The sequence below is a fragment of the Hippopotamus amphibius genome, chromosome 7 (genome assembly GCF_030028045.1).
Source record: "Hippopotamus amphibius kiboko isolate mHipAmp2 chromosome 7, mHipAmp2.hap2, whole genome shotgun sequence".
Taxonomy (NCBI): Eukaryota; Metazoa; Chordata; class Mammalia; order Artiodactyla; family Hippopotamidae; genus Hippopotamus; species Hippopotamus amphibius.
Window position 1 is genome coordinate 97,930,900 of NC_080192.1, and position 18,831 is coordinate 97,949,730.

Here is an 18,831-nt window from a genome sequence, read left to right on the forward strand (position 1 = left end):
TCATCTCCTGGACCAAAAATTCATGTTTTGAAGATTAGTGTAAAATTTTCAGCAATTCCTGGGAATTTATATAATACTTTTTTATGTAATAAAAAATACTTTTTATATAATACTTTTTTAGGTGTGCCAAAAGGTTGAGGCCTCTGGGTTTGAATTCACCAACTTGGTATTGTCAGTCTCCTTCCCACCACAGCTATCTGTAAGAGAGGTAAGGTCATTTACATGCATAAAACTATATGTGAAGTACACAATAGAAATTTCTAAAAAAATAGGGAAGTGTAAATATTCCTTACTATATTATATTTTCACATTTTATGTACGTATTGAATGACTGAAAGCATTGCATTATTATAGCTGCTCAATAATGTTGAGTGAATGGATGAAAAAAGGAATTATTGGTTCAAGTTAGTTTATTCATCACAGGACTGCATCTTTTTTAAAGGTCCTTATTTAATAGCAACATTCATTGAATATTATCTCTGTATGAGGAATGTTGGTCAGAAAAAGAGATTTGACCACGACTTCAGAGATCTTTTGGGGCAGATGTATGTGTTTTATAATGGTCCTAGGCTAAGGTCATTTTAATTTTGATGAGCCTTCTCTTTTCCAGAGTAAAATATGAAAAGGTGGCACCTCTTTTAGTCAATGGAAAAGGGGACAGAAATAGCCTTGTATTTATTTTAACTTTTTTCCTTTGGTAAGTAAAAAAACAACAGTAGTCATTATTGTAACATTCTTGTATGTAGAAACTGATGTGAAAACACAGAACTATCTTTGTTAATACTGTTAAATGTAGTACAGGGAGAATGACCTCTGTAATCTCAAATTATAATGAGTTTTAAACACATCCATTTGTACATATGAGGTATCTTTTCCCCAAGAATCCCAAAGCATCACCTTGCATCTTATACCATCACTTTCTTTGGGTGAGTATGTTTATTAGCCCCTAAAAGTCTAAAGACTGACTTAAGGCTTGTTTAGGCTGGATAAATGATAGAGTAGAGCTGGGAAGTGAAAAAGAGGAGAGTGATTTTAAGTAGTATCTCTGTTGATGACAAGATAACGGGGCAAATGGAAGCGTAAACAGGGTGATGATGATATACTGAGGTTTATAAACAAAAAGTCATTTCTAGTCAATCATCAGTGCATTTCTCACAGATAGGTCATCTCCAGGGTCTAATTTTGGTAGAGAAAAACAGACTTCCAAAAGCTAAGTGACTCACAAAAAGTTTCAGTGTTTAACAAAAGTAGGAAAAGAAATATATTTTCTAAGTGTGGTTATATATCTTACTACCAAACTCTTCACCTCAAAGTTTATATTTTTACATTAAAATTTGTATTGTCCATTTTTACCACATATGTGATGATTTTAATAATATTAACAATATTTGTTGAATGCTTATGAAGTATTTATATTTTGTATTAGAAATAGATGCTGTTTTAAAAAATAGTTATTCTACACAAACTCTTCTTGCTTTTTGTAACTGATTTTAGTCACTAAACTATTTAGCAGAAATATATGATTATTCCAATGATTGGGGAAGTAATACATTTCCATAGTTTAGTGTGTTGTGACTCATTTTCCTTTGTATTAATGAGTAATATATTTTTACCAATTAATTTCTTAATAATAATAACTGTTCACAAGTTTGCAGTTTTATATGCAATATACTATTTTCACAACACATTTTCAGCAAATTGTGCTTATGGTTCACTTTGTCATTTTCTTTTATTATTATGTTTTGTTACTTACTTTTACTGCCATCTTTTCTTACTTCTTGAGAGTTGAGATATGTTATATAAGCCAAGCTGGATATAAATTGCTTTTCAAACTAGTTAACTTATATGTTACTCATCCCAATTTAAAAAAACTACACGTCTTCAGAGTGTTCTTGTATTTTGAAGAAAAATTTTGTGCTTTTCTACTGCCATGTTTCTTCTGCGTTGTGGTTTGTCAACTGGAGAGTTCCCTAGACCTCATCCCCAGGGATTCTGATACAGTTGCTCAGTGGGACCCATGAATTTGTGTTTCTAACAAGCTCCTGGGTGTTGTTGGTGCTGCTGGTACAAGGACCACACTTTGAGAACCACTGTCCGAAAGGATAATGGGGGAACTAATCTACCCCTAAGTGAAAAATTAATAACCTTTTAAAATTTGTGTTCCTGATAGGAAGGGAGAACTAGGCATAATTAGAATATATACTAAACTTTTGATATGTAGACTTCAAATAGTCCAAAAGAAGAGACGGTCAAAGAAAAATGGCATAGACGTCTGGGCTGGAAGATAAAAGGATTGGGAGGTTCAGAGAAAGTGCAATTAGTTAAAACCAAATTTTCCCTGGGAGTTCCCTGGCAGTCAAGTGATTAGGACTCAGCAGTTTCACTGCTGTGGCCCAGGTTCAATCCCTAGTCAGGGAACTGAGATCCCACAAACCATGCAGTGTGAGGAAAAAAAAAAAAAAACAGAAACAAACAAACAAAAAACCAAAACAAATTGTCCCAACCCATGAGAAAGAAAGTTTAGGGAGAAAAATACATCCCAATGAAGAAGAAATGGAGACCATCTTTCTTCTCTCCCCTTTTCTCTCTCTGTATTTATATAAACATTTGTATTTATATATTTGTATGACTTTTTACTTTGGAAAATTTCAAAAGTAGTAGGACTAGCCTAATGTACCGTATGTGGTGTTTCATCCAACGCCAACAGTTAAAGTTTTTTTGCCAACCTGAGATCAATTTCAAAAAAAAAAAAAAAAAAATACAGGAAAGGTGAAGTCAAATTAAGACAAATGTGGAAGGAGGCTTAGATCTATAATAATGGGAACTGGAAAATAAAATCTCTAAGTACAGGCTTGCAAAAATTGCTAAGGAAGACTTGGGGTGCTTAAAGTTATGTTTAGAGCAAGAAAGAGATGAAAAAAGGGCTAGATCTGCTTTTTGGAACTGATGGTACTGCTGGTGGATGATATAGAGAAAGCAGAGCTCTGGAAATCCTATTCTGCTTGTCAAGGAAAATGACCTTCAACTGAAAAGGGTAGAATGGTCATTGGTAAAAGAGAATGAAAGTTCCACATGGTCAAGCATTTCCAAATGGGTTCAGGTGTTCACGTCTGGATGAATTACATTCCAGAATAGATTCAGAAAGAATTTGCAGCCTCCATGATCTTTGAGAGCTTTTAAAAGCAGATTCTCAAAAAAAAGCACAAATTCTCCAAATGACTGGAGACAGTTAAGGGCAGTTCCAGTTTTCCAAAGTTAAAAGTTGGTTCTGTTAACTACCAGCTGGTGAGCTTGACTCTGAAAGCTTGGCAAGATTCTAGATCAGGAACTAAAGAGTAAATTGTGGGCAGTGAGGATAAGGAAAACTCAATTGTCAATGCACTGAACAGGTTTTCTAAGGACAAATCATGTCTGTATCATTTCTTCCCTTTAGAGGCTAGCAGGGCTGGTAGAACAGGGAAGTGCAGGAGCACCAGTATGACTGGAATTCAGCTGGTCCTTTGATCAGGTTTCTTTCCTCATGGTAATTTCCTAAAAAGTGGCAGGAAATGTGAGGAGGATGTGAAGACAGTTGGGTGGATTTTGGTAATACCCAAAAGGAGCTGATCAATGACTGGTTATCAGATGGGACAATGTTTTTCCAAAGGTGCTCTGCAGATCAACCACTTGAAACTCACTTTAGGAAAGGTGTTGAAAACATTGGTAGGCCTTGTCTCAGACCTCCTAAATCATAATCTCTAGAGATGGGGCATAGAAACTCCTCGACAAGTTGTGTACATATTGAAATTCAAGAATCACTGAACTTCAGGGAGATTTCTGATGTGCTGCAGGACTCTTTTCACACCTGTTCATGATTTCTGTCAGTGATGCTGGAACATGTGATGATAAGGAACACTCGCTATAGGTGTATAAGACACAGAGTTGAGAATATAGCAAATAGGTTAATTGTTAGAATTGAGATCCAGAAAGATCTCAAGAATAGGGAAAATCTAACAAGATAAAATTAAACAGGATTGAACATACATTCTTATACGTGGGTTTAGAAAAACAACTGCCAAGTAAAGGATGAGGCAGGAGTGGCTTAAGAGCTGTGTTTAATTGGAAGATTGGGATTGACATATACACACTGCTATATATAAAATAGATAACTAATAAGGACCTACTGTAGAGCACAGGGAACTCTACTTAATACTCTGTAATGGCCTATATGGGAAAAGAATCTAAAAAAGAGGGATATGTGTGTATATATAACTGATTCCCTTTGCTATACACCTGAAACTAACACAACACTGTAAATCAACTGTACTCCAATAAAAATTAAACAAAAAAAGAACTGTTTATAGCCAAGGTTTAGGGGTTTTAGTTAGTATAATGAGAATTATGGGTGTGATTAGATAAGCGCTTTGGATTTTAGTCCAGATATTAGAAGTATAGTATCTGAAAAGGTGAAGGTGACAGTTCTTCTTTACTTGGTGCTATCCATTCCTGGAGTACCATATTCAGATGGAATGTTCTACTTTAGGAGGAACAAATACCAGTGAGAAGGCATTTTGTTGTAGTCCATGTACTAATACTCCAAACTTGTGAATATATCTTAAATTTAAAAAAAGGGGCTTGGCCAATGTAATTAAGATTGAGGGTGCTGAGATAAAGAGATTGTCCTTAATTATCTCGGTGGGCTCAACCTAATCATGGGAGTCCTTAAAAGTACCCTTCCTGGCTGAGGTGATGGTCAGAGAAAAAGGTGATTGTGGAAGAATGGTCAGAGAGATGCAATGTTGCTTACTTTGAAGATAGTGGGAGGGAGCCATGAGCCAAGGAAAATGAGTAGAATCTGAAAGCTAGAAAAGGCAAGGAAACATGTCCTCCTAGCCTAGAGCCTCCAGAAAAGAATATGGCCCCATTGACCCAGTGAGACCAATGTCAGGCTTCTGACCTAAAGAAGTGTAAGATAATAAATGTGTGTTTTAAACCACTAAATTTGTGGGAATTTGTTATAGCAGCAATAGAAACACACATATACGTGAGTGCATTTAGAATGGTGGAGACAGCTGACTCCTGGTTACAGGAGCTGCTGCCAGAGGAACTTGGGTTATTTAATTTGGAGAACAGATGATTTAGTGGGATGAATTTGCTCTGCTTAAATATTTGAGGGGTTTTCTTCTGGAGAGATAGAGTAATTTCCAGCTATAAGGAGGATTATCAAGAACAGGATAGACTGTTTTCAAATGGTGAGTTTTCTGTCACCAGAATGTTTAAGCCAAGGCTGGGCAACTACTTGGCAGAGATATAGATAAGGAAGTTGTGCACCATATAGTTGGTTAGAGTGATTCCTCTAAACTTCCACACCACATTAAATTACTGCCACACTAAAATTACCATAGAATGAAAAACCCAGGCTTATATTAATATTAGGCTAAACTTCTGTTTATGGGAAATGAGCATTCCAATTAGGTCCATTTAACCTCACACTGATCAAAATGGCCATCATCACAAAATCTAGAAACAACAAATGTTGGAGAGGGTGTGGAGAAAAGGGAACTCTCCTGCACTGTTGGTGGGAATGTAAGTTGGTACAGCCACTATGGAAAACAGTTTGGAGGTTCCTTAAAAAACTACAAATAGAGCTACCATATCATCCAGTAATCCCACTCCTGGGCGTATACCCAAAGAAAACCATAATCCCCAAAGAAACATGTACCATCATGTTTATTGCAGCACTATTTACAATAGCCAGGATATGGAAGCAACCTAAATGCCCATCAACAAATGAATGGATAAAGAAGATGTGGCATATATATACAATGGAATATTACTCAGCTATAAAAAGGAATGAGATGGAGCTATATGTAATGAGGTGGATAGACCTAGAGTCTGTCATACAGAGTGAAGTAAGTCAGAAAGAGAAAGACAAATATTGTATGCTAACTCACATATACGGAATCTAAAAATGGTACTGATGAACTCAGTGACAAGAACAAGGACGCAGGTGCAGAGAATGGACTGGAGAACTCGAGGTTTGGGGGGGGACTTGAGGTTTGGGGGGGCGGGGGATGAAGGGGAAGCTGAGACGAAGTGAGAGAGTAGCATAAACATATATATACTACCAACTGTAAAATAGATAGCCAGTGGGAAGTTGCTGTATAACAAAGGCAGTTCAACTCGAGGATGGATGATGCCTTAGAGGACTGGGACGGGGAGGGTGGTGGGGAGTCGAGGGAGGGAGGGAATATGGGGATATGTGTATAAAAACAGATGATTGAACTTGGTGTACCTCAAAAATTAAATAAATAAAATGGGAAAAAAAAGTTAACGTTTAAAGTCCTATTCTTTTAGGTTCATTTTTACTAGTATTGTCCAGTAGGTGGCAATATTGTACTGTGAGTTTGGCTTACTGGCCCCACCTCAGGAGCAGCGAGTGGGAAACTTTGGATAAAATCCAGGCAAAGCTGTTGCATCAGGGGGAACATGGGACTAGACATGAGAGCAGTTCAGGATTCTGTTACTCAGTCTACAATTGGGATGTGTGTTCCAAGGGAGAAATGATGAGTAATGTGATTAGTCAAGGTCTGTATAGAACCCAAGACCTGGTTAGTCCAGCTGTCAGGGAGTGAGAGCAGGTATTGAATAGGTTTAATAACTCTCTATTAGAGGGTACAGGTGCAGAGAGGCCAACAAATAAAGCAAGAACCCTTTCCTGAAATCACTGAGCCTGGTAGCAAGGAAGAACAAATCATATTCCCGGGAAGGAGATGCCATGGTGAAATAGGACTAGGAGCAAGGCTCATTCTAAAAGCCACCACAATAATATAATGTATACTGGATTCAGGAATGCACTTGGCAGAGTATTCAGACATATGTTTGAATGCTTGAAGATGCATGTGTTTACTTCCTAACTTTGCTTTTTTCTTGGCCTGAACCAGCTAAGTGTAGGTAGAGGAGGCAGCAAGAAAGAAAAGGTTGCTATGGCTAACCCACCAGTGTGGGTGGTTGAGAGGTAGCAGGGTGTGTTAAGAACATGAGGCAGCCTTAAAATTTTAAAGTTTATTGTTTTAATTCATATGGTCTTATTCTCATGAATTGTCACATTTTGCATCTTTAAAATTTATAGTGAGAAATGGTTATATAACAGAATTAATAGGAATGCAAGATGAAGCAAATCCTTTTTCTATTTCCCCATCAAATGCAACATATTATCACATTGCTACTTACCAACTGTTGAGTTGCTTGTCAAGCTTTCTTTTTTTTTCATTCAGTTTTAGGACTGTATGGCCTAGTGGACTAAGTTTTAGAAAAAGGGAACTTCTAAATTAGACTCTGCCTATTTCAGATTTGGGTTTCTCTTCTTACATAGAGAAGTCATCTCAATTACCCTTTTTGCTGAGATCACCACTGTGTTTTAGACTTAGTAATTCTTAACTAAGTTATTACTTTTGAAAAATCATTCATAATAATTTATATATATATATATATAATATGTATATAAAGTGATAGTTTGTATGTGAAATAGCCACACCACCACAATGTGTGCTTATGTTTTAGGAGCAGCAAGATATAACTCCTTTCTTGGGAAAACTAGGGGCAGTAGCTACTATCATTTATTGAGTATTTTTAGGACAGCATACTGCCTGTGCTGTCTCATTTCATCATAACAACCCTTGAAGTAGGTGGTGTTATTATCTCTATTTTACAGATGATGAAATTGAAACTCAAGGTAACATTGCTAATAAATAACAGAGCTAGGATTTAAAGCTCATGTATCCAGCTCCGAAGTATATGCTTTTGATTATTGCTATGTCCTACCTACTGCCTAGAATGTAATTTGGTCAGATAAATATCAGAAGTGGGTAATTGTGTATCTGTGTTTATAGGAGGGACTTAGTCTAGGTTTTGACCTTCACACTCAAATGGTACAGTATCTTCAAAGTTAGGGAAAGGATTCTTGGTAAAAAAAAAAATATATATATATATATATAGAGAGAGAGAGAGAGAGAGAGAGGGAGAGAGAGAGAGCGAAAGAGAAAGAATATATTTATACATAAAATATATATGGAACCAGAGCTCTTGTAATATTTTAACGACTAATAATTTAACAAACAAGATGATAAACCACCAGTTTATTTGGTGATTCTCTAAAATTACAACTTTGAGAGTACAATTAAAATTATATTTTTCCAGCACTTTTCCACCACACTTGTGTTTAAGTTTTGTTATCAGATGACTGGAATAGGTACACAAGAGGTTTTGAATCAAATATCTTATTACAGCAGATAATCTTAAAATAGAGGAATTTCCAGTCATTTTTGTGAGGTGCTACTTCTGATTTCCTTTGATCTCAGGATGATTGGTAGGTGTGTGTGATGATGAATTATTATGTTATTCCCTTAATAATTAGAGGCGGGCGTGTCAGTTAGGCTTTCAGCCATGCCCTTTTGTCATGTGTATGTCCAAATGTCCAAGAAGCGGGAACTGGTGCCACCCTGAAGTCAGACAAACCCAACTTCATTATTGACTTCTCAGAAACCTCTTTCTTGAGAACTAGTACGGGTACTTTATTATCTTTAAAAAAAAAAAAGAAGCATTAGTGAAATTGTTTTAGACAAGGTTTGTCAGTTAAGTAGTGTTGATTAGTAGGAGTGCTGCAGCCGCTCCTGCTTTTTTAAAAAAATTAGGTTGTGCTGCTTAAAATGTTGAATGTTATCTTTACAAATCTTTCCTTTTAAATAAAACTTTGTTTTTCCTTACCAGTATTAATACAGGATCAATACTAGTGGAATCTATTTTCTAGAGTAAATACTATTCAAGGAAATGATATCTGAGATTTTTTTTTTTTCCAGAGAAAAACTAGGTCTCTTTTTCCTTGCCATTATTTTTATTATGCTGAGTTATCTGATTTTTTAAATGTGATAAATATTTGTCAACCAATTTGGACACTCATTGTTTGTAAAACTGTCATATGGAAGACTTAGTTGAGCATTGGATTGTCATTTCACAGTGGTACTTCCTTTTTATTGCTTGTAGCTTTTGGTTTAACAGTTAGTGGGCTGGAGATCAGATGGGTGTATGGCTGTCTCTATAACAATAGAGTTGTAGAAACTCTGGCAAGAGTGCTCAGAGCAGGCACTGGCAGAAGGAAGAGGGCAATTTTTTAATTAAAAAATATATAATTATATAAAATTTTTACTGAAAAATTTATATATATATATATAGCAAATTAAAGAGTCATATATTATTTTTCTTATCATTTAAAAGCTATTCAGGGAATTCCCTGGTGGTCTAGTGGTTATGACTAGGTGGTCTCATTGCTGTGGCCCAGGCTCGATCCCTGGTCAAAGAACTAAGATCACGCAAGCCATGCAGTGCAGCCAGGGTGGGAATTTAATAAAAAAAAAACTATTCATATAAGTTACTGTTGAAGTATTGATATGATTTAAACTCTTGATTCTTTTCTCTGGTGGAATCTCAGTTTATCTCTCAGGTCGTTGTTAAAATGTTATTGTGAGTATCTGGGCAGATACAATGTGAGGGGAGCTAACTTGGGTGGGGAAAAATAAAATGGGTTTTATTTAGATGTGGTCATGTAGTACAAAAAAGGAAATGAAATAATGAAATAGATGCATTAGTGTCAACACAGATAGCCCTTTTATTCTTTTATAAAGGATCATATCACACGTATTAGAATGGTTTTTATAAATGAGACAAATTGCAAGTGTTGGAGAGAATGTGGAAAAAGGGGAACTCTTGTACACTGTTAGTGAGAATATAAATTCGTGCAGCTACTATGGAACACAGTATGGGGATTCCTCAAGAAATTAAGAATAGGGACTTCCCTGGTGGTCCAGTGGTTAAGAATCCATCTTGTCACAAATGTAGAGAACAAACATATGGACACCAAGTAGGGAAAGTGGGGGGGTTGGGGGGAATGAATTGGGAGATTGGGATTGCCATATGTACATTACTAATAAGAAAAAAAAATAAAACTGTACACTTTAAATATATATTAAAAAAAAGAATCTGTCTTGCAATGCAGAGGATGTGGGTTTGATCCCTGGTGGGGGAACCAAGATCCCATGTGCCACTGGGCAACTGGGCCTGCATGCTGCAACTACAGAGCCCATGCATTCTGAAGCCCACGCATCACAACTAGAGAGAAACCCACACACCACAACGAAGAGCCTGTGTGCCACAATGAAATATCCTGCATGCTGCAACTAAGACCTGACACAGCCATAAACTAATTAATTAATTTAAAAAAAGAAATTAAGACTAGAACTATAATATGATCCAGCTATTCCACTTCTGGACATTTATCCAAAGAATACAAAAATACTAATTTGAAAAGATATATGCACCCCTATATTCATTCACCTTATTTGCAATAGCCAAGATACGGAAACAACCTAGTTGTTCATTGAAGGATGAATGGATAAAGAAGATGTGGTGTATATATACAATGGAATATTATGCAGCCATAAAAAGAATGAAATCTTGGCACTTGCAACAATGTGAATGAATCTTGAGGATATTATGCTAAGCGAAATAAGTCAGAGAAAGACAAAACTGTATGATTTCAAAAAAAAAAACTATGATTTTACTCATATGTGGAACTTAAAAAGCAAACAAATAAAGCAAAACAAAAACAAACTCAGATACAGAGAACGGATTGGTTGTTATCAGAGGGAAAGAGGGTTGCAGGGTGGATGAAATGGGTGAAGGGTGTCAATTGTATGTTGATGGACGGTAACTAGACTTTTGGTAGTGATCACTTTGTAGTGTATACAGATGTTGAATTATAATGTTGTATACCTGAAATTTATATAGTGTTATATACCAATTTTACCTCAATTAAAAAAAAGAATCATAAAATAGTTTCTATTTAGAATTCAGTTCACATCTAGGCTTTAAATTTTCTGTGAAGCTGGAGTGTTATATATATTGATAATACAGTATTCATTTGGTTTTATAACTATAAATTCATATTAGAAACCATGAGAGAGTGATTTTAGTGAGACTGTGGGTCATATTTCTGAAAGCATATCTATCAAAGTAAAATTCTCTCCTTATAAAGAAAATGGGCATGTACACTCAAGCCCTATTGAGTAAATCAGTAACCAGGACTGCTAAATTGTTATTCCAAGAGATTTTTTTTAATGCAGACATGTATTCATGTATCCACTTCTGTTGGATAACATTTTTATCCATAGTGTAACCTGAGTTATTTTGCAAATAAGATTGAGATGCACCACATGTGTCTTGAAGGGCTTTTAATCATACTCACTACAGGTATAGTGTAATGAATCAGAGTGAGTGTTCAGATAAACAACATTCAATTAGCATAGAGATGTTTTTTCCAGAGCTTGAGGTATAGTATGTCTGTTGGATAGCTTGTTGGACATCTTAGGTAGTCTTTTTCCAGTTTGTTTTGTCTTTCGTATTTCTCACATTTTAAGTAATTGCCTCATAGGAAACACAGATTACATGATGTAAGTCCTTGAAGTTGAAATCTATCTTGGAATAGAAATGTTTTCATTTTATTTTTTAGCAATTTTTTGTTTTTATATTCATCATTGTTTAACCCCTTCCTTCTCACAGGTAACCATTGTCTTTACTCCTAAAGCTAGAGTTGAAATCAGCCTGATCTTGGAACTTTACATAAAATGGAATCATAACATGATAAATCTTTATGTCTGGCTTCTTTCATTTGATGTTACTTTTAAGAGATTCATTCATATTGCTATGTGGAGCTGTAATTTGTTTTCATTGCCGTATATATTCAGTTGCACAAATATAGAGCAGTTTATTCATACTACATGTACTGTTAATGGATATTGAGGTCATTTCTAGTTTTTAGCTACTTTCAACAGTGAAACCATCAACATTCTTGTAGCTTATCCTAGTGCACATATGCAGGAGATTATGTGTGGTATATGCCTATGAGTGGAATTGCTGAGTCATAAAGAATACATTTCTTTGAGTAACCAGATTATGCCAAACTATTTTCAGAATTGTACTAGTTTACATTCCCACCAACAGTGTATGAGAGTTGCAGTTATGTTGTATCATCACTGACTTTTAGTATTGAGTCTTTTTAATTTTAGTATTTCAGTGGGTATTAACGATATCTCCTTGTATGTGTGTGTTTAAACTTATGAGTTTTAACTATGAACAATAAACCATACCCATTTAAAGGATACGATTTGTTGCATTTTGACAGATGCATATACCCAAGTAACCATCACCAAAATCAAGATATAAAACATTTCCAACACTTTAAAAGTTTTCTTGTGCCAGTTGCATTGCTTCCACTCCCAGCTCCAGCAAACTACTGATCTACTTTCAGATATTATAGATTAGTTAGTTTGTTTAGAATTTCATATAAATGGAATCATACATTATGTGTTCCTTTCCATCTGGCTTCTTTGGTATAGCATAATGATTTTGAGATCTATCCATGTTGTTTATATATCAGTAAATTAATTCCTTTTCCCTGCTTAGCAGAGTTCCATTGCATGAATATACAACAATTTGTTTATCCATTCACCATTTGATAGATATATCTGTTGTCCCAGTATTTGGCTATTTTGAGTAAAGCTGCTATGAGTTTTATGGACAGTTTTTTGTCTGGATGTGTGTTTTCATTTTTCTTGGGTAAACACCTTGAAGTGGAATATCTGGGTCATAGGGTAGGTATGTATTTAATCTTAAGAGAAACTGCCAAACGATTTTCCTAAGTGGATTTACCAATTTAAGTTTATATTCCACCAGCAGTATATGAGCGTTCCAGTTGCTTCACATCCTTGTCAACACTTGGTGTTGTCATTCCCTTTCATTTGAGCCATTCTAGTAGTTGTGTAGAGGTTTTATACTTGTTTTCCTAATGACTAATGATATTGAACATCTTTTCATACACTTACTTGCCATTCATATATCTTTGTAAAGTCTCTTCACATTTGACTTTGTCAAATATTTTGTGCATTTAAAAAAATTGGGTTTGTCTTCATTGAGTTGTAAGAGTTCTTAATATGTTTCATATACAAATCTTTATTATATATATACTGCCAATATTTTCTCCCACACTGTGGTTTGCTCTTTAATTTTCTTAATGATATCTGTCAAAGAGGAGAGGTTTTTACTTTTGATTAATTCACGAGCTTTTTATTCTTATAGCTCATGTTATTTGTGTCTTGGCTAACAAACGTTTGTATACTGTAAGGTTGCAAAGATTTTCTCCTATGTTTTATTCTAAAATTTTCTTACTTTTACATTTAGATGTATGATCCATCTGAAGTTAAATTTTGATATACTGTGAGGTAAAGGTTGATAAGTTTTTTTTCCAGTACCATCTGATGAAAAGACTTTTCCCATTGATTTTCTTGCTATCTTTGTCAAAAATAAACTGACCACATGTTGTATGTGTATGTGAATTTTTTACTCCCTATTCTATTTCATTGACATATTTGCCCATCCTTATATCAATTCTACACTGTCTTGATTACTGTGGCACTATAGTATGTCTTGAAAACATATAGCATAAATCTTTGAACTTTTTAAAATATGCTTTGGCTATTCTAGGTCCTTTGCATTTCCATACAGATTTTGGAATCAGCTTGTTAATTTCTTTAAAAAAAAAGTTGCTTAAATTTTCACTGGGATTGCATTGAATTTATAGATGAATTTGACAAGAATTGACATCTTGACAATTATTTGTCAAGACATCTTGACATCTTGACAAAAATATTGAATTTTTCAATCCATAAATGTGGTATATTTTTTCATTTATTTTGATCTTTAATTTCTTTCAACAATAGTTTATCGTTATCAGTGTACATATTTCACACATATTTTAAATAACTTGTCCCTAATGTCATTGTTTTGGGTGCCCTTGTAAGTGGAATTGGAGTTTTATTGCATTTTCCAATTTTTCATTGCTGATCTGTAGAAATATAGTTGATTTTTGTACACTTGTAACCTGCAATCTTGCTAAAATTTTAAAAATAGTTCTAATAGTTTTGTTGTAGATTCCTTAGGATATTTGATCTTTTTTTGTTTGTTTGTTTTTTCACAAATTCAGTTTCTTTAGTTGATAGTGGGTTATTCAAGTTTCCTATTGCTTCTTGTGTCAGTTTTGGTAATTTGTATCTTTTGAGGAAAAATTTGTTTCATCTAAGTTGTCAGATACATTGTCATAAAGTTTTTCATAATATTCTCTTCTTATGGTTTAATGTTTTATTCCATGAAAATGGTGATTTGTGTCTTCTCTTTTTTCCCTGTGATCTGTACAGCTAGAGATTTACCAATGTTATTGATCTTTTCAAAGAATGGGCATTTAGTTTCACTGATTTATTCTGTATATGTTTATTTTATATTTCTTTTTTTATGAGTGCAGGAAACAGGTTCATTTTTCTAAGACAAATAGCTGGTTTAAAGACTTTAGAATGGCTTGAGAAAGGCAAGTTGCTTAAAAAATACATGGTCAAATGAGGTAAAAGACTGAGAAAAAATATGCAGGAACCAAGACCCTGTGCCCCTGGACCAGGGAGGCCGCCTGGGCCGGGAAGGGAAGGCAGTGGTGGCAGCAGCACGGGGAGGGGAGTCGGCATGCGCTGTCCCCACCCCTCCCAGCCAGTCAGCAGCACCAGGTCCCCGCAGGTCCCCACAGGAAGCACCACTTAGACGGCAGGACCCAGACGCCGCCGAGTGCTGCTGCTAAGGGCACAATTAATATATTTCATTAATTTCTGTTCTTTATTATTTTCTCCCTTCTACTTATTATGACTTTAATTGTTCTTCTTTTTCCTGAAGTTGGGAGCTTAGTTTATTTTAGGCTTTTCTTCTTTTGCTCTACGATAGCAGAGTTGATTAGGTGTGCTAGATGCATATGTCCAGCAAAGCATAAGATATGTACTATCTGGTCTTTTATGGAAAAATTTTGCCAACCTTTGCTCTAGGGGCTGTAATAAGCATCTTTGTCTTAACTCAATCAGGTAAATATTGTAATCTTACAACATTATATTTCTATTTTACTGTTTCTAGTGCAATTGTTGTATATCTGTTATGTCTATACATTTTAACCCTACAATACTGTGCTATAATTTTTGCCCTAAAAATATCTTTTAAAGAAGAGATGAAAATAATATGCCTACCTATTATATTTACCACAAATTTATCATTTCTAGTGCTTCTCATTTCCTTTAGATCCAAGTTGCCATCTAGTGCCATTGTCCTTCATGTGACTCATGACCCGCATTGAAAGGACCCTCATTTTACCTTCTCCAGAAAAAATAACTAGTCTTTTACAGGAGTTAAGGTGGAGCATTCACCTACCTGACTGAATGAAGTGGTGTGGGGGATTTGAAGATCTACCTCTTTTTTCAAACAGATTTTCATTTAATCTTCCTTATTTTGCTCCTCCTACCCCCACTTTCAGAATTCCATAGTGGTTTTTACTCAAACTTTTGCTGGTTGTGGAGTATCAGTTTCCCATGCTGCCAGTTTAGGATTCAGCTGTGTGTGTGTGTGTGTGTGTGTGTGTGTGTGTGTGTGTGTGTGTGTGTCCTCTGTCCTTTACTACTCCTCTGTCTGCTTTCCAACTTCCAGATTTCCAACTATACTCCCACTGTTCGCATTGTGGTGGATTTTATACTCTTTCAACAAATCTCATTACTTGTTGTTTTAGAGGATTAGCAAAAGTACATACTTTTGTATGTTTGATCTTCTCTCTTTACCCAGAAGTCCAAATACATTTGCTTACTTTTAAAATATAATTTTTGCATTTGTCTCATTTTAATTTTTGTTATAGTTACATTATTTTTATTTACTACATTAAACAAATCACCAAGAACAAAGTATACTGTCTTGTTTCTTTCATCTGTGAGGTTAGAAATACTTTTTTATACTATAACAACCCTAAGGGAAATCTATCAATTTAGTTTTCATTTTACAAATTAATTATATGGAAAATATGAAGAGAAAATATGCAAAAAAATTATTTATGGTAGAGTTTATATTCTTTTTTGGCAGTTAATAGTAGCATTCATACCCAATAGTGACCCTTACAATGTTTGCACTTTTTTGTTGTCGTTGTTTTGTTTTAATTAATTTATTTATTGGCTGTGTTGGGTCTTTGTTGCTGTGCACAAGCTTTCTCTAGTTGCAGCGACCAAGGGGCTTCTCTTTGTTGCAATGCGCAGGCTTCTCATTGCGGTGGCTTCTCTTGTTGCAGAGCACAGGCTCGAGGCGCGTGGGCCCCAATAGCTGCAGCACACAGGCTTAGTAGTTGTGGTGCACAGGCCCAGTTGCTCCGAGGCGCATGGGGTCCTCCTGGACCAGGGCTGGAACCCACGTCCCCTTCATTAGCAGGCAGACTCCCAACCACTGCACCACCAGGGAAGTCCCTATTTGCACGTTTTAAGGTTATGTAATGGAGGAGTGGTAGATGAAAGAAAAGGGTAGAAAAAATTCATTACCTGTTAGACTCATGAGTGTATTTAATAATCACTTTTGACATCTCATAAATTTAGGCCTTTTCTCTTTGTTAAGTTATTTTAGCTTCTATTTTTATATCATATTGTATAAATTAGTGGTGGTATATGAATAACTCATCACATTGCCATTCTCTAGAAGTGCACTTGAAATTTCCCAGCCACCAAAGCTTTGCATTAGATCTTGCCGTTAGATAGTCTTTGCCAAATTATTCTTAGGAAACTGTGGTTCCTTTTTCTTTCTTTTTCTCTCATTGTCTCCATCTCTTTCTCCCCCTTTGCCTCTCCCTTACCTTCCTCTCTTCCATTGCTCCCTCCCTTCCTTCCTTCCAAGTACTACATCAAGGTGTCCTAGTAAAGATATTGGCAGGATTTAAACTGGACAAAATATAAGGTCCAAGGGCCCCTGCCTTTCTCCTTTCCCCAGTGTCTTACTGCATTTTGTTGTTGGGTGTATGGTTTGATCTGCCTTGATCATTTGCTTTTATGTCTTGCATACCTGCTAACTAGCATTCATGGCTAGAAACTGGCCCAGTGTGGATGCTGTTCCATTCCTAAATTCACAGCAAATCACCTTCCTTAAACTTTTAGACTAAAATTAGAACTGAAAGCTTGGAAGGGACAAGGCTTGAGGAAATCCCCTTTTCTGTTTAATGTGCATTGCTAAACAGAGTTAGGAGAGCTGTGTTATGAAAACAACAATTAACATTTTGGTAGACTATCTCACTGAAACTTCCAATTATGCAAGAAACAGCATTTTCCCTGTTTTATAGATGAGGAAACAAGCACCAAAAGGGCATTTAATTGCCGCAAATTATTTGCTGCTAAGTAGGAAGAAAACTTGAACCCAGTGCTTTCTATTTCAGAATCCCATGCTTTTTCCAGGTTACATTTTGACCTGCTTCCCACCCGGCTTCTGACACTACTTAGGCAAGTCCCTGGAAAGAAAAAGTGGCAGGCACACTAAACCTTACCAGATCAGAGGATTTTCTCATTTATTTGGAAAGATGTTGTTTGAAGTTTTCAGGACACTGCTTTAATAAATTTAGAAAGCCTCCAATATTAATACCTTGACACATAAGCTATTTTTCAAATTATAATAAAATTCATTACCTTGGAGAAAGATTTTTCTTTAAAAATAAGATCAAAAACATTCATTCTGTCATCATAACACTAAAGTTAGCTATTGTATTTATGGGGAGTGAGGTTTATATTTAAAATGGCCAACTCTTCTCTTTGAACTGATTAAAATTGTGATAATTACTTCCAATTGCCCTCCTATAAGATGTTACCAGTTTACAATAGTGTATTACAGCCTGTACCCTTGCCCAAACTGGGTATATCATACTCTTTTATATTCTAAACTACACACAAGTTTTAATTTACACTTACTTGATTTTCAAGTGAGCTTTCACATCTCTTGGGTTTTTTTTGTTTTGGGGGTTTTTTATGTATTTATTTGTTGGCTGTGTTGGGTCTTCATTGCTGTGCAGGCTTTCTCTAGTTGCGGAGACTGGGGGCTACTCTTCATTGCGGTTCATGGGCTTCTCATTGTGATGGTTTCTCTTGTTGCAGAGCATGGGCTCTAGGCACGAGGGCTTCAGTAGTTGTGCCGCATAGGCTATATAGTTGTGGCTCGTGGGCTCTAGAGCTCAGGCTGAGTAGTTGTGGTGCTCGGGCTTAGTTGCTCTGCAGCATGTGGGATCTTCCCGGCCCAGGGCTCGAACCCATGTCCCCTGCATTGGCAGGTGGATTCTTAACCACTGCGCCACCAGTGAAGCCCCCACATCTCTTCTGCGTGTTTATTAACCATTGGGGTTCCTTTTTATTTGGTCATTTGGTTCTTTAAAATTGATTTGTAAGAGCTCTTTGGGCCTATGTTTATTGATCCTTTGTCTATTTTATTTCTTTCGGCCTGTCATTTTGTCTATGGTTCTCATCTTACATTTCATAAATTAATTCCTATGTGTTTTTTTTTAAACATGTTTTCATTTTTTATTTTAATTGCAATCTGAGTAGGGTTTTTTTTTTCCCATAACATTTTCTGTTTGGTTACGAGGAAAGTAATGTGTGTATGTTTGTATATTTGTGTGTCTTGATATTTATCTTGTAACTGCCCAACTTTCTAGTCTGTATTATTAATGCTAGTGGTTTTTCAGTTGATTATCTAAATATGCCATTACCTTATTTGCAAATAATGATCATTTTTTTACTCTTTTTTACTATTTATGTATATGTTTATTGTATATGTGAGTATGTATGTATGTGTATTTATCTTATAGACTTGACAAGGACCTCCAAAACATGTTACATAGTGGTAATACTAGTGACTCTAGTGACTCTTCTTGAT

The 18,831-nt window shown here is 35.6% G+C and overlaps 1 protein-coding gene across 9 annotated transcripts in view; it reads left to right on the plus strand.

Annotated features, from left to right (window-relative positions):
• Positions 1-18,831, plus strand: part of PUS10 (pseudouridine synthase 10) — a 69,540-nt gene that overhangs the window by 7,584 nt on the left and 43,125 nt on the right. For all 9 annotated transcript variants that reach the window (XM_057740606.1, XM_057740601.1, XM_057740603.1 and 6 more), the window contains exon 4: positions 122-208. In XM_057740606.1, coding sequence (XP_057596589.1) covers positions 122-208 — 87 coding nt within the window. The remainder of the gene's footprint in view (positions 1-121; positions 209-18,831) is intronic.